General features: G+C 41.0%; 1 protein-coding gene across 2 annotated transcripts in view; it reads left to right on the forward strand.

Moving 5' to 3' along the window:
- UBE2F (ubiquitin conjugating enzyme E2 F (putative)) overlaps nucleotides 1-14,813 on the forward strand; it is a 54,442-nt gene that overhangs the window by 3,875 nt on the left and 35,754 nt on the right. For both annotated transcript variants that reach the window (XM_019291004.3, XM_010407864.4), the window contains exons 3-5: nucleotides 6,083-6,112; nucleotides 7,371-7,436; nucleotides 12,548-12,615. In XM_019291004.3, the coding sequence (XP_019146549.1) occupies nucleotides 6,083-6,112; nucleotides 7,371-7,436; nucleotides 12,548-12,615 (164 nt within the window). The remainder of the gene's footprint in view (nucleotides 1-6,082; nucleotides 6,113-7,370; nucleotides 7,437-12,547; nucleotides 12,616-14,813) is intronic.

The following is a 14,813-nucleotide window of genomic DNA, read 5'->3' on the forward strand; positions in this document are numbered from 1 at the left end:
GAGCCCCTTTCCTTTCTAAACTCCTCAGGGAGGGGTCTCAGTGCAGCTGGATCCAGCCTCAGGCTCAGACTCAACAGTTATGTGTAAAAGATTTAGCAGAACTTAATCATAAAAGCACTTCAACGTTACATTAATTATTAATCAGCTATAAACATAACACATATTCAAGATAATAACATGTATACTGTTTTATAGGGTGTTCAAGTCATACACTCATACACAAAGGTGTATATAGATATATATATATATATATATATATACAGACAAATGTGCAGAGGTAACACACACACATACGGTTATCTATGTATACATGGGAATACATAATAAAAAATTCCCCCCCAGAATCAATGACATACTCGTGTTAAATGCCTTCTTGGAGATTACTGGAGTTTTTTGAAATTCAAGCGAGGGTGGTACCATTTCACTCAGGCAGTAATTCAGGAGAGGAACGTTCCAAAGCTATCAGGGAATGACTGGTTATTCCTACTCCTGTCTCCCACCTTGTCCAGGCAGCAGGAGTTCCTGGCACAGTCAGTGCTGCTCCCACCTTAGCCTTGCAAGAGTTCCTGGTACAGTTCAGGAATGCTTCACCACCGAGCTCTTGTGCGAAGGCCGGGGCCTGACAGGAATTACTGAAATTGCAGAGCAGGCCAGAGGTTGAGACGGGGGGGAAGCACCACCACAATCACGATCCTCTCCCAAAAGAGTTGTAGGAGCAGCTGTCAGTCTGCTGAGGATGGTTTCTGGGTGAAATGGGAACTGACAGGAGAAGCAGGTCATTCCAGTGTAAGTGCTGAAAGTGAGAGGGAAAGACTTGTTAGGGGTGTTCTGTTTTAAGCTGCTCAACCTAAATCTGGACCATTTGTTTACAAAAGTTTCTAGAATTTGCTCCAACACTTCAGGATAAATCAGGTGCAACAGCATCTACGGTGTGAGACTGAGTGCAGGTGAACTTTCTGCGGTTGAGTGTTTCTAGGTCACATAAAGATTGCAGGAATGAGTTTGAATGGGAGTGCAGAGCTGCCTGCTAAAGGTGTGCACACAGCAGTGATGCTGCTGCAGCTGGATCAGCTCCAGTGCCTGTTATTGCCTGATTGTATGGAACTGTAATAGCCCAGCTGAACTTCAGGCTGTTGTATTGGATCCCAAAGTTAGAGCCTGGAAGAACAGTTGTAAGTAGAAGTTGTTACTGGTGTGTGCTTAGGCTGGAGTTACCAAACAGATGACTGTGGCAGAATGGGGGAAAGGCTCCAATTGGTCAATCTCCTGGCAACAAATTAGAAAACAATCTGTCCTACATAAAAGAAGAGAAATCCTGGCCATCAACAAGGGAGGAGGAGAGGAGATGAGAGAAGGCCCAGAGTGTTCTGTCAGTGGCGAAGCACCACTGTCCTATTCCTGCTCCACAGTAAATTGGGGATAGTCTAATAAATCCTGCAGACGGATGTCTGCCAGCTTCGCTCAGGGTATTGTCCAGACACAGACAGTGTCTGGTTTTTCTCTGGAGGTAATTTGAAGACAGCCTTGTTTGTGTTGATAGAGAGTCCAGTCCAGGAAAGCAGTACAGGATCTCTGAAGGATGTGTTGTCACACCGATAACCCTGCAGTCCTCAGATGTGTTGTGTACTCTGCCTGGTCAGGAGATCAGTGCTGTTTTGATTAAAGTGATGACCATGACCCCAGCCACTGACAAGTGTAGGTGATGCTTACAAACCTTAAAAACTTGGTGTGGACCGACTGCATGCTGCCTGAAAGTAGGAAAAATAAGTGATAATTTAGGCATGATAGCTATTTGCACTATGGATGTGAAGAAACATCTCAGTTGGTATTTGAGATAGTGGTGTCAGGCACTGACCTTGACTTCACTGATGGGTGCAAGGTAAACAGACTTGGTTCCACTTTTGTGGAAAAGCTACTTTTGAAATACTGGTGCCCTTTGTTAGTTTATCGAAGTTGTTCCTTTAATTGCTCATGTTACATATTCAGGTATCAGTCATGGCTCAGTACAGTTGGGTTATTTAATGGACATACTGTGAATGGACATACCCCTAAAGTTTTATATTGGGAAGTAATTCTGAGTCATTTGGATATTCTCTTGTCACTGGATTTCCATCTCGGCTCAGTTGGAGAGTAAGGCCGTAATTCTGTAGGCCTAGTACCCAAATTAAAATAGAGCAAGCAGTACAATCGCTTTAGCAGCTTTCATTTTGTTCTGTGCTGCAGAGGCAATTTCTAATGTTCTGTTCATCTCTAAGGGGAGCTTCATTAAGCTGTGAGCAGGGGCTGCATGACTGCTCCTCGAGGATGGTGAGCATGCAGTGCTGAACTCGAAAGGCAAATCCTTTCTGAAATTTAAAAAGGGCCGAGGACAATCCAAAGTGGTGTTTAAGATTAATAGTGTATAATGAAAGTGACTGCTAAATTGAATTCAAGATACAGAGCATGCCAGGATGGCAGGAGCAGCTCATGGATCACAAAGGTTGTCCCTTATGCTGCGTTTTTGGTAGTGCACCTAAGCTGCATCATTCAGTTTTATATTACCACTAGTGCTTAGTTTAATTGTGGCAGCTTGAAATAACTTAATATGTATGAAAATGAGTTAACAAGGTTTATTCCTTGGTTGTCTTCAATATCTGTGGCTTTTACAACCTGTTTATGCAACCAGAAAATATTTTATGTGTGCCTCTGTACAAGCCTGAGAGAATGGAAGTGGGAAACTGGTAATGAAAGTGAGGTGAAAGTCCATTGTAAATAAAAATTAGTTTATTTGCTTTCTTCAAGCCTTGAAAAACAGTAATATTCCTCCTCAGAATAACAGGCAAGGAAAGTTGAGAGGGGAGAAAATACTTTTTTTCTAACTCTGGTCTGTACAGTTCAGAGGAGCGAAGTAGGGAATGCTATAAAGATGGATGGGTAAGAATTAGGAGGCAAACAGCATTCCTAGAATTAATAGAATATTAGAACTAGTACTTAGAAAATGGAATTTTTATAAGTGTCAGGGTATTTTCATCTTCATCGCTAGAAGTCTTAAAGGACTACAGCAGGAGAGGGGGCTTTTTGAACAAAACCAGAGAGGAGTAATACTGCTGTGGATGAGAATATTCAGTTGAGGAAGTAATGATTTTATTTGGTGTACTTAAAACCAAAACCAAACTCCAGCAGGAAGCATACAGCCTGATTTTTGTGGAAGATGTAGTCCACAAAACAAAGCACTGCTATATTCTGATTTGGGGAGGTGAGGGAGCAGAGCACTGGGGTTGTGGTGTGTGCATTGAACATTCATAAGCCTTTTACGCACAGCAGGAGTGTTCCTATTTCTGTCTCGAGAACTGTCATGGGTAAGGGAGAGTTATTGTTTGTGAAATCATTTATAAATAGCTCTGGTTGCTTGTGTTAGGCTTAGCTTTTCTCTGTTCTCTACAGTTCCTGAGCTGCTTCTGAGACATAATCTGTTTGCATTCAACTCTTCAGGTGTTTGTGTTGGGTTTAAGTTTAAGCCTTGCCTTTTTTATGGTTTAAAATAGCATTTGGAACTGTCGAAGCAAGTGCATTCTGGGTCAAGAGCAGGACTCTGCAAATACACCTCCACTTGGGCTTCTCCTGCAACAGATCACAAGGTTTTGGTAACACCAGATGGACTATTTGGAGTTTCCTGAGACTTGGATTTTCTGGTTGTCTCATCATCTTAATGGTGTGAATTGAGACACAGATGCTGATTCTCCACAAAATGACCATGAAAAGTAGTCAAATTGAATTCTCTCCACACTTTAGCTGTAGTGACAGTCATTTTTTGAAAGAGGAGCTCAGAAAACCTTTAAGTTTGTTCTTTAATTTAGTGAAGCTTTTGGAGCTCTTGGAAGTTCAGTGCATTGGAGCTCTGATTGTCACTTCCATGTTTTGCTTATTTACAAATCTCGGTGAAATAAGTTGGCAGCCTGCACAAGGGGCGTTTTCTTCCAGAGAATGCTCATGCCAGAGGTATTGCTTTATGTAGAAAGTGTGTAAGTTAAAACATCAGAATCTTAATGGAGCTTGAATGCTCTGGTCAAAAATGTTTCCTTTCTGAGCAGCAACATACAAAAGTGGTTCCAGTGTCAATGTTGTCACTACCAAAGAGTCACAGAATTTGGAAACACTGAGCTTTGGCCTGTTAAATGTGCTTGTTAATTGGTTAATCACCAATATCTGTTTATATGGCACAATTAATAGAAACATCAGTAACCTTACTCAATGATGCTTTAAACATTTAGATTATTGAAGCAGATCTTCATCTGCTTTGTGAAGTTGTTTCATTCTTAGTTTCAGTGATTTGTTGCAGAGTTCATTAGAAACCTCAATTTTGGGCCATTTGCCTTTGTTTCCAAAACTTTTGTGTGGATTTATTATGAGCACAGCATTCCCGTTTGCACACCTTCAGAGGAGGAGCACAGCGTTCCCTTCTCCTCAGTGTGAGCATTTTGTTTTCATGTTCTTACAAGAAAACCTGCTCATTCTTGTGCCAAGACGGAGGGAAACACAGAAGTGTGAACGCATTACAGGAATTTTCACACTTCAAAGGAACTCGGATTGTAAACTCTCTACTGAACCTTGAAGGAGGCAGAAGTGAGGCCCTGGCTCTGCAGAGCTGCTCAGCTCAGCCATTGCTGGGACTGACCATGCTGTGCCCTTACTGATCCCTTTTTTTTGGGATCAGGCGGAGGGCAGGCAGGATTCATTAAGCTGAACAACACGCAAGGACAGAAAGCAATAAAGGAAAGCAGTCAACACCTTAAAATAATTGAACCAGGTCCTAAACCTTGCCCTGTAGTGAATATTGATGTGCCTCCCACTCTGAAAGGCTGGTGAATTTTAAGAAAGGAGCGAGGGAATGATCTTATGAAAAATTTTTATAGCTGCAGCTTTGGGGGTTGGTTGTTGTGTCTTTTTTTATCAGCCAGGAGGGGAAAATTGAAATAAAGTCCTTGATTACAGCTGAAATTATATTTTTGTGTCTGTTGTAAAGACAGTACTTTAGCTGAAGTGTGGCTCCAGTGTTGTCTTTCAGTGCATGGCTTTGGTTAAATCACCTCTGGCTGCAAGTGTGGGATTTTAAATGAGGGAAGTTGTGAATTTTTTAGGTAAGTGTGAAGCACGGTGCTTGCTTTGGTGGGTTGTTTTCTCTTGGTGTAGATTCTCTTGGTTGCAGATGCAGGGTGTGCCAAGCGCAAGGGAAGTGGGAGTCAAATAAGCGTCATTCCCTCTGCAGAGACCAGCCAGGTTTGGTAAGCATGGATTGCAGGAAAAGTTCTGGAGAGTCAGTGAGAGTTGTGATGGGATCAGTTTGGATTCAGTGCCAAGAACTCTGAATGACAGTTTTTTTCAGATGTGTGGTTTTGAGAGTTGGTGTTGAAATCTCTTGCACGTCGTCAGCCTAAATAAATGGGCTGTGTCTGTGGAGGCCTTGAAAGCAAAGTCAGAAGTGGAAAATAAGACTGCAGGAAATGCCAGAAATATACTCAGTTAGATTTCCTAGAAGTAATGGGGGGAGATATCTTGATGCATCTCTTTCATACTTATGTGAAATACAGGTAGTTGTAATTAAGACTTCAATAAAATACACAAAAGCAGGGGTTCTCCCAGGGAAGGTGACTTGACAGGCTTAGGAATACACTTCATTTCCTAGGGGCTATGGAACAGTGTCAGGATGCTTCCTTTCTTTTCTGAATTACTTTTAAGCTCAGGAAATAAATACAAGGAAATTTTAATTGAATAAGAATGCACATCAGTGACAAAAACAAACTGCTTTGGAAATGCCAGTGCTCTGTGTGGTAGCAGCCCTGGTGCTTCAGTTTTGGCAGAGCCGAACTCCCCATCAAAGAAGGATACATTTGCCATGTCTGTATGGCAGATAAGCATTTTTAGTAATGAATTGAGTGGCTTAAAGAGAACTTTCAAGATAAACTTCTACTGCAGCTTAATTATATTTTTAAGTAAAATTGGATTTACAGGGTGGTTTAAATTAGATCTGCCAATTCGGCCTTCAAGAAGGGCTTTATGCTTGCATATTATAATAATGACTTTGGTTTGGTTTTTTTTTCAACAGAGGTTGCAGACCTTGAAGCTAATTTACCTTGTGAGTATAACATTTAATAGTATGCATTTTAAGGGGGAAAGCACCATTGAAGTGAACATTTTGACTGACGTATGAATGCTAATGGTATTTGTTAAACTCCAGGGAAAGCTGTGTAAAGCTCCACCACACTGGCTTGGACAGGTTTTCTCTGTTGCTTCCTCTTATGGGGCTGTGGAGAGGTGGACCCTCATTAGTGTCCTTTGGAAGCACTATTGATAATTTGCCTCCAGAATTTGATTGCTGGGGAGTGGCAGCAAAACTTTCAATTAAACACCCAAAAGGTTCCTGGGACTCAAGGGTGCAATTAGTGTCCTCACTCGTGTTTTTTTCTTTATTCTCTTCTTTTCAAAACAGGACATTCTGATTTAGGGGCAGACCAAATAGTTCAGCTCTCAGGGAACATGAAGTCAACCTGCAGTTTTTTCACTTCAGTGTTCAAGATGTAACCTGATGTCTTTGTTAATAGTGAAAATACTCATGAACATTAATTTTTTAAGAGTGATCCATATTCTCTTAAAAAAAAAAAAAAAAAAAGAGGGCAAGATAATGTGATTTTAGCCCTGGAATTTTACTTGAGACATAAGCCTTCCTTGAGGACAGTTATAGAGAACTTACACAGTAATTTTAGGTTAAGTTTTTTCAGTGTAGGTTCTGTTATAGGGTAACAAATACCTGTAAAATGTGTGGGTTTAGTCACTACAGTGTGAGTGCATTACTAGCATTTGTGTACAGTTCTCGTTAGGTTTTTTCAGGCAAATAGGATTTATAACTATGACACTATTCAGCTCCTTGGCTATAGAAAAGTAACAGCCAGCTTGATGGGTTAAGAAGCTAAAGACTACATAATATGGGTGATAAAATATCCATGGATAGACTCATCTCCTCAAGCCAGCTTGTCTCTGCCACAGTCAAGAAAGGCCACTTTCCTGCATGAGAAGCCAACTTGAGTTGTGTCATCAAATGCAAACAAAGGGCTGTTATGCTGAGAGCTTGCAGCTGTTGAACTGAAACCACTGACAGTTCCAGCAGATTGTTCTCTTTTCCCCACACTTGTTCTTCATTGTCACTGTTCTCATTAAATTCATCTCATCTGAGAGTGAAAACTTCGAGTTTGGTTTGTGATGCTCCAGAACTTTGGGAAATCACTTGACTGAAAGGTGGGGGTTAATCAGGGAGTCAGCTTGAAAAGTGTGAAAGAGGATTTATTTGCTTTTCAAACAGTGGAGAACTCATTGCCTGATGTTCTTTTGCTTCACAGGTACATGTAAAGTGAATTTTCCTGACCCAAACAAGCTCCATTACTTTCAACTAACTGTAACCCCAGGTAATTTTTTTGAACATGTTACTTTTGTTTCTCTGTGTGTTGGTGTTTAGGAAATGTAATTCAAGAGGAATTCCAATAAAGCCTCGAGTCAAAGAAAGTCTGGCTGTAATAGTGGCTCTTTTGTTAACGGGATGGAGAAAGTGGGCTGAGTTTTGACAACCAGATTCCAATAAAAAGGCCTTCAAAAATGAGTGAGGTTAGGAAATACTCAGATCTTCTTTGCTTGCATGTCAGCCAGTCTCAGACCATCGTGTTTAATTTGCTGAGAGGAATCTTGGGCTGAGCATTACTGCATTACAGCCCTGTCAGGTTGTGTATTCTGTGGTGCTGATTGCTTGGTTCTGCAGAGGTGAAGAGAGAGGTTACCAATCTAAGGCTCCTGGAAAACTTCAAACCTAGGCATGCCTGAAGATGTTTAACAAGGAGGAGTCTGAGTCTTTGAATGTTAAAATATGTGGAAATCGGATCTTTTATTATTAACACAAGTATACTCTGAAGCTCTTGCTGGCAGGGTGGTCAATAAAAACAGTTCATAAAATTTCCATGTGAGTGTCTTAATAGCCAGCCAAAATTAGTATTTGCTGTGCATTTTAGACTAGAAAGTTGTGTTTTATGGATGAATGTGCATGGAAAGTTATTTAAACGTCATATGCACTTCTTGTTTTTGTTTGAGACTGTGCAGCTGCTTAAATGAGAACATTGCCATGTGCAGTGCACTGAATGGTTTGAGTTAGATGTGCTGGGATCCCCCTGCCAGCTCATTCTTGTAGATGCCCATTTTCTGTAGATGCTTTTTGACCACAGAATTTGGGTGAGGTGTGTCAGTCATCCTGAAGTATTATCTGGAGAAATAGTGGTGTGCACTTAATGAAGTGCTGGGAATGTTTCTGCTGATCCAGTACTTTGAAATCAGAGCGGCACTAGGTGTCACTGTTGCTGTTTATTAGCCCGATTCAACTGACCCTTCGTCCAGCAGAAATTTTGGGTGGTCTGTTAACATGTCCATTCATGTGACTCCTTTTTGTGATGGAAAAATGAGTGAGGCTGCCCTTGTCAGTGTAATCAAAAATCAGTGCAAGAGCTCATCTAGATATTTGGCCCTGTCATTCTGTGTAGGAGTTGTGATCATGTTTACTTGGTGGGTGTTAATTCTGCTTGCACCAAATGCCCTTCAGTTTTATAAGATGCTCCTTTATTTTATTTTGGAAAGGAGTTGACTTTACAAGAGCATCGCTGTGCAAATCAGGGATATATGAAAAAGCTGTCCTAACTCCAAGGTGTCTATATCCTAGGGATTGTTTTGTCTGTTCACTGCTGTGCAGCAAGATGCTGCAGGCAGAAACCAGCTGTTGAATGCAGAGCCTGGGTTTTGTGCCAGCTTTGTTGCTGAAATGATCTTGCCAGTGAGATGATCTTAATTAACATTTTGTTACTCTAAATATAGCTGCACAGCTGAAGTCTCTGCAATTGCAGCCTGACCCAAGTAAACATCTATTTTCAGCTGTGCATAATTCAGGTGTAGAATCTTGTGATCAGCCATAGCTTAGCACTCTAAAGGCAGAACACAGCACAGACCAAGAAAATCTTTGTAGTTTTCTGCCTCCCTTCAATACTGAAGTTTTTTTCAGTGTATGCTAAATCTTAGTTTTCTTGAGGCAGTGAAGTGGTTGTCACAGAAGTTTTATGGCTGAAGTGGGCTTGAGCCAACTCTTTTTGTATTGTCTGAACAGTATTGCATGAATCTTGACTTTGTTCTGTGCAGTCATTTTGAATGTGGCTGGTCTTGAAAGGACAGTAAAAGAAGCTTCCTTAGGCTGGCACAAAAAGACTAATTTGAATAAGAAAATAAGCTTGACCACCAAGCAGAAATCCTTTCAGGTCCCTTGCTCAGCACCTCTCACAATAACCTTTCTCAGCCAGTATTTAACATCACAAAATTATCCTGGTGACAGGAAGTTTTTAATTTAAAACGATTTTGTAGAAAATCTTGATTGAGGATGGCTGCTTTTTTCACACAATTGAAGAAAGTCCAATTCCTGTATGTTGCAGCTTTCTGCAGTGCGCCATCAGTGGATATTTAGCAGCACATGCTAGAAAATGGCTAAGACTTGGATTTTTCTGCTGCAGTGGACAAAACTCTGTGTTCCCAAGGCAGACACTGCTGGTTTTCTCTGCTGTCTGAACCTTCTTTTCCCTTTTGTCATCTGAAACAGTTGTTCTGCCTCTGAAAAATGCCCTTGTGCCACCACTTGCCTCTGTTCTTATTTTTGCACCAGTATCACTGGATTAAAATCTAGGGGAAATAAGGAGATAGATGCTTAGAATACAGGCAGAGTCCTGCCTGCTGCACTGGTATTTGGAGCACAAAATTGGAAGCTGAGGACTAAAACATGGTAATGACCTGGAAAAAAATAAAGGAGGTGAGTTTGGGTAGCTTATACATGAAAAAACACAGAAGAGTAAGTGCAGTTAATGAAATTTCCCTGCAGTTCCCAGGCAGTCGGACTAGTCTGAGGTTGGTGTGGATATTTGAGTCCCACTCCAGGGGGATTAATAAAGACCCTGTTTTCTGGTGAAATGCTCACAAATATTGGTGAGCATGGCTGAGCAAGGCTGATTCAGGGAGCTACTATCCAAAGTGCATCCTTTGTGGCCTGCCCTAATTATCTTGCATTTTCTCCTAAAGTGAGGAAATAATTTGGTTAAGTGTTTTCCAGAGCACTTTCAGGCATTAAAGCACCCTACAAATGCAGGCTAAGATTAGTCAGGTTGTTGATAATGAAACTTGAGACTGAAGTGGGAGGGGTGCTTGCTCTGCTAATAGAGCTTGAAGACATAAATTTAAGCAGTAGGAGGAAAGCTGTGGCTCAGACTTACTCCCTTTTTAGCAGAAATCTCTGTGGCTAACTTCCTAAGTTATGTGTTAAAGCTGTTTTATTTGATGGTTTTATTTATAGCTCTTTCCTCACTGTTGATTCTGCCAGAACTTTTTTCCCACCGCTTTTCCATGCATAAAAAATTGAGGATGTCTCTCCCAGCCTGAGAACGAACTTACTTGAGATGCTGAAAGATGACTCCATTCTGAAGGGTTATCTTGGTAATGCAGTGCAAGATTTCTGGCTGGTTGCTGAGGCTCTCCAGAATTTTTAATATACATTTGAGTGATTGGTAATGAGTAGCTTTATTGCTGCTTTACAAACATAGAGGGAGGATATAAAAGAGGGGAGGAGAGATGTCTTGCTCTCCTAATTGTGTGGATATGTCCTTGCTTATTTTACAGCAGAGCCAGTAGCTTTACCCACTGTGGGTTTTGGTTAGTGCTGATGGTTTGGTGTCAAGGTAAAACCAAAACATAAAATGAGTTGTAATGTGATGCAGTGATGAATATTGAGTTGTCTTGGAGCGAGAGTTGTTCTGAGAGTTCTTGAGTGTTTCTCTTGGACAACCATTGCAGCGAGTGCTCATTAAACCTGAGGATTTTCTTTGACATAGGACACGTGTGGATACATCCATCATCAAGCATTTATTTCATTTTAGCAGGGGCAGAATGTGAAGAGCTCTGCGTGCTTTGCTCCAAGTCCAGCAAATCAAGGAACTAGTGAAATTAAGCCAAGGAAAATAACTTTTGTACTTGGAAATGTGATAATTCCTGACACTTGGTTAAAATCTATTATTGTGTTAGATGGTGGATAAAGTGCAGTTAGCCGTGTTGTGTTGAATAAATGGTGGTAATCAAGCTCCTGGGGGACATTGGACCATTTTCCCAATGATTTCTTTCTGGAACAGTGTCTCACTGTGAGTGTTTTGCACATTTGACAGGGAGCAGTTTTATCGAGGGGTATCAGTGTAACTCACCTCTTGCTTCTTGTTCTTCAGTAATGGCTTGCTTTCCTGATTTTTTTTAACGCAAAAGATAAATGCTTTTATCTTGCTTTTTTCATAGAAGAATCAGTGCATATCCCTTTACTTTCTGGTAGAGCATAGCGTGCCTGAGATTGCTTAATAAATCCAGCACACTTCAGAATTGAATTGGAGTGGGAATGGAGAATGGAATTGAAAAGCAGATCAGGAGTCAGCAACCTGAAAGAGGATTTTGATGACCTACAGTAGACAAGTTAGGTTTTTTTGTGGTTTGGAACAAGCTAGATAATAACAAAATTCTTAAGTCTTTCTGTAAACTATGGATTGTTTCACAGAACATTTCTTTGCAGGGTTGGTTTAAAAAATACAGAAAACCTGCATCATATAATGCCAACCAGCCCTCCTGGCCTTTGCTGGGGCTGGAGTGCTCAGGGTGGTTTGAGCCAGAGCATCCCTCAGGTGTGTCAAACCTCCAGTGTGGGCTGGGTACCTGTTTTCCATTTTTAATGAAAAGCCTCAGTAATGGCAATGCTGGACACATTTCAGATCACTTGCAAGCATTGCAGCTTCCAAGCACAGCTATTTCAAGAGTTGCAGGCTGACTCTCACCCTATTCTATTATCCCTGGTTAAATGTAAGTAGATATTTTAATATGTAGTATTTGAGAATTTAGCCATTTAAGTAACTCAGTATTGAGTCTGAGGTTGGCAGAGAGGCAGACATGTTTTCCTGGCTGATACATCATTGTAAGGTAATTACAATAAAAGAGCCTGCTTGCTCTTATTGGAGTGCACTCTGAAACATGCCCTTGCCCAGTCATTCGTACTACTCACCATGATTGCTAGCACAGGTTTGGGAATATGTGCTCAGTCCTGGAGCAGGATTTACCAATGTGTTAGCAAGTGCAGTATTTCTCCAGCTCATTCCAAGGGTCACTGATGGGGTACTGCCTGCCACGTGCCAGGATTTTCTTCCTACAGATGAGAGAAGTTCAGTCCAAGGTTCCTCTAGCTGGGTAGCCCTGTCACTGTGATCAGGATGGTGGGTTTTTCTGGGACTGTTGACTCTTCTGACTTCAAATTTCCACTGTAAAATGTTGGGAGTGTGGGAAGATGCTGCTCACACACTCCTTGGATTAGGTGGCAGTTGGTGGTGCAACCAGCTTAAGTATTTGATGAGAACCCTGTGCTGTTGTTTTAATCTTTGTGTTTTTGTTTTAGTTGACTATTTTTCTGGTTTTTGTTTTCTAGATGAGGGCTATTACCAAGGGGGAAAGTTTCAGTTTGAAACTGAAGTTCCTGATGCCTACAATATGGTGGTGAGTATTTGACATTAGTCTAATAGTTGTCGTTTTAGATTTTCTTTGCAGGTAAGAGGACTTCAGGGGGAACTTGGCACTGAGACTAAGAAAGGATCTTCTGTCTCCTAATAAAATAAATCTCTGCAACTGTCTGGCCGAAGCTCTTGGAAGTGCAGATGAGTCAGAGCTGAGTGTCCTCCCTTCTGGCTGAGGTTCTGCTCTGTGCCGTTAATTATTCATGAGACCTGCATTTAATGATTATTCTCATTAAAAAAATTACATACCTAAGAATGAAAGAAGTGAACCAAAAGGAAAAGGTTGATAGTTTTGTAATTCCCCCCCCTCCCTTCCTTCTTCTGCTTTGTTGTCTTACTTTCGGTGTTGATAGTTCAGGGTTCTTTCAGAGAGGCTGAAGAATGCATAGGGGAGGATCCTAGAGAAGAGTTTTAGGGAAGCTCTTTGGCTCCTGTTCGGCTGTGCTGAGCCTAAATCCAGCATTATGTATATGTAGTAGTTGCAGTCACAACTAGGTGGTGGTTGCAGTTGTGTGGGTTTGCTTGTGGGATGTTTTAAGTTCCCCTTAACTTTACCAAGAATTTCATACTATAACAGAGATCACCCTTACTAATTTTTGTGTACTCATTTCATTTCCTTCAATTCTTGTATTCCATTTGTTCACCTGAACAACACTGCTGCAGGGAAGTGTTTGCTGTGTGTTAACAGGAGAGCTGAAGTTCAGTTTTGATCTCAGTTTTTTGATCCTCAGTTCCCATAATTAAAAAGCCTCTGATGTGTTACAGTTCCCTGCTCAGCACTTGCAGAAAAATCTGTTAATTAAATACTTTTAAATTTGAGCACCTCTCATCCAACACAAAAAAAAAAAGTTTGTATTTGTGCAATTTAGGGAAAAATGCAGGAGGTTGAATGTTAGATTGTGATCAGGTTATTAATGCAAATGTGTGCTCGCCAGTGTTGGGGTAATGATGCTGAGGCTGTGGTTTGTTTCCTGCCAGGCAAAATGAGATCGAAACAAGTGCTGCCTGTTTTCAGGAGAGCTCTGCAGACCTGCCAGGGCTCTCAGCCCACGGGAAAGATTGGGATATCACACCTCTACACTGGGACAAGGAGTGGATATGTGGAATTGGGACATAGTGGAGCAGCATAAAATGAATAAATAAAGAGGAAAAATATGGAAGATATTGTATTGTGGCCTGCAGCCAAACCACTCTGTGCTTATCTCTGTTTAGTGTTTAGTTTCAGCCCATCTCAAGAAGTTCTTCAGAAACTGGTGGTGGAAAGTGGCAAGAAATATCTCAGGGCTGGACTGTAGTTCACCTGCTTGAATTTGTATCCCCATTAAGGCCTCCTGGGGGAATTATGTTTTGCAAAAACTGTAAAGGAAGGAGCTAGAGTTGCAGTTGCAGGGTGGTTTAGCAGAATGCTTTGGGACTAGCTAGTGTCTAGAGAAAACATTTCAAATAACATTGATTCCAGATTTCTCTTAGGAGCGACCTCCTTCTCTAGGTAAAGTTCTTCACTAGTGAAGAGCTGCAGGATACTTATCTAATTAAATATAGAAATAATTCATAATTTAACAAAAAAATACAAGATCTGTTGGTACACTGTCTTTTTAGAGTGCAAATTTATCAAGAATTGAAACTGTTAATTTTAAATGAGGGATCCCAGAAGAGAAGTGGCTGCTTGGAAATGGAGAAGGAAGTGAATGCAGTCACTGCTGTGCCCCCCAGCTGATTGGATCCCTGAGGGGAGGGAAGAGTTTGAGCAAGGAAATAAATGGATTTGGGGAGCTTTGCTGTGCAGAGTGTCACAGGTGTTCAATGAAACATCATCCTGAGGAAATCTCACGTGGATTTCTTGGTCTGGGGAGGGTTCAAAAATGACTTGGAGCAGGCTCGAAGGAGAAGTTTTGCCTGAAGATAAATTTTATGGTAGTGCTGCAGTTGTCCTGTCTGTCTAACAGGAAAAGGAGAGAGAAAGAGAAAACCTTTGTCTTACTGTCAGGAGTGGGTTTTTCTAAGTTCTAGCAATGAAGATCACTTTGAAAGGATAAAGGAATTCTTTTGTTTCCACAGTATAAAAAATGAGACACCACTTAATTCACTGTGAGGATTTGGGGATTTTTAAAAAAGAGTTTCTATAAAGCTTTTTTTTTGACTCAGTAATACATTCCCTGTTTGAAGGTGCATATGGTAGAA

This window comes from Corvus cornix, chromosome 7 (genome assembly GCF_000738735.6).
Source record: "Corvus cornix cornix isolate S_Up_H32 chromosome 7, ASM73873v5, whole genome shotgun sequence".
NCBI classification, from domain to species: domain Eukaryota; kingdom Metazoa; phylum Chordata; class Aves; order Passeriformes; family Corvidae; genus Corvus; species Corvus cornix.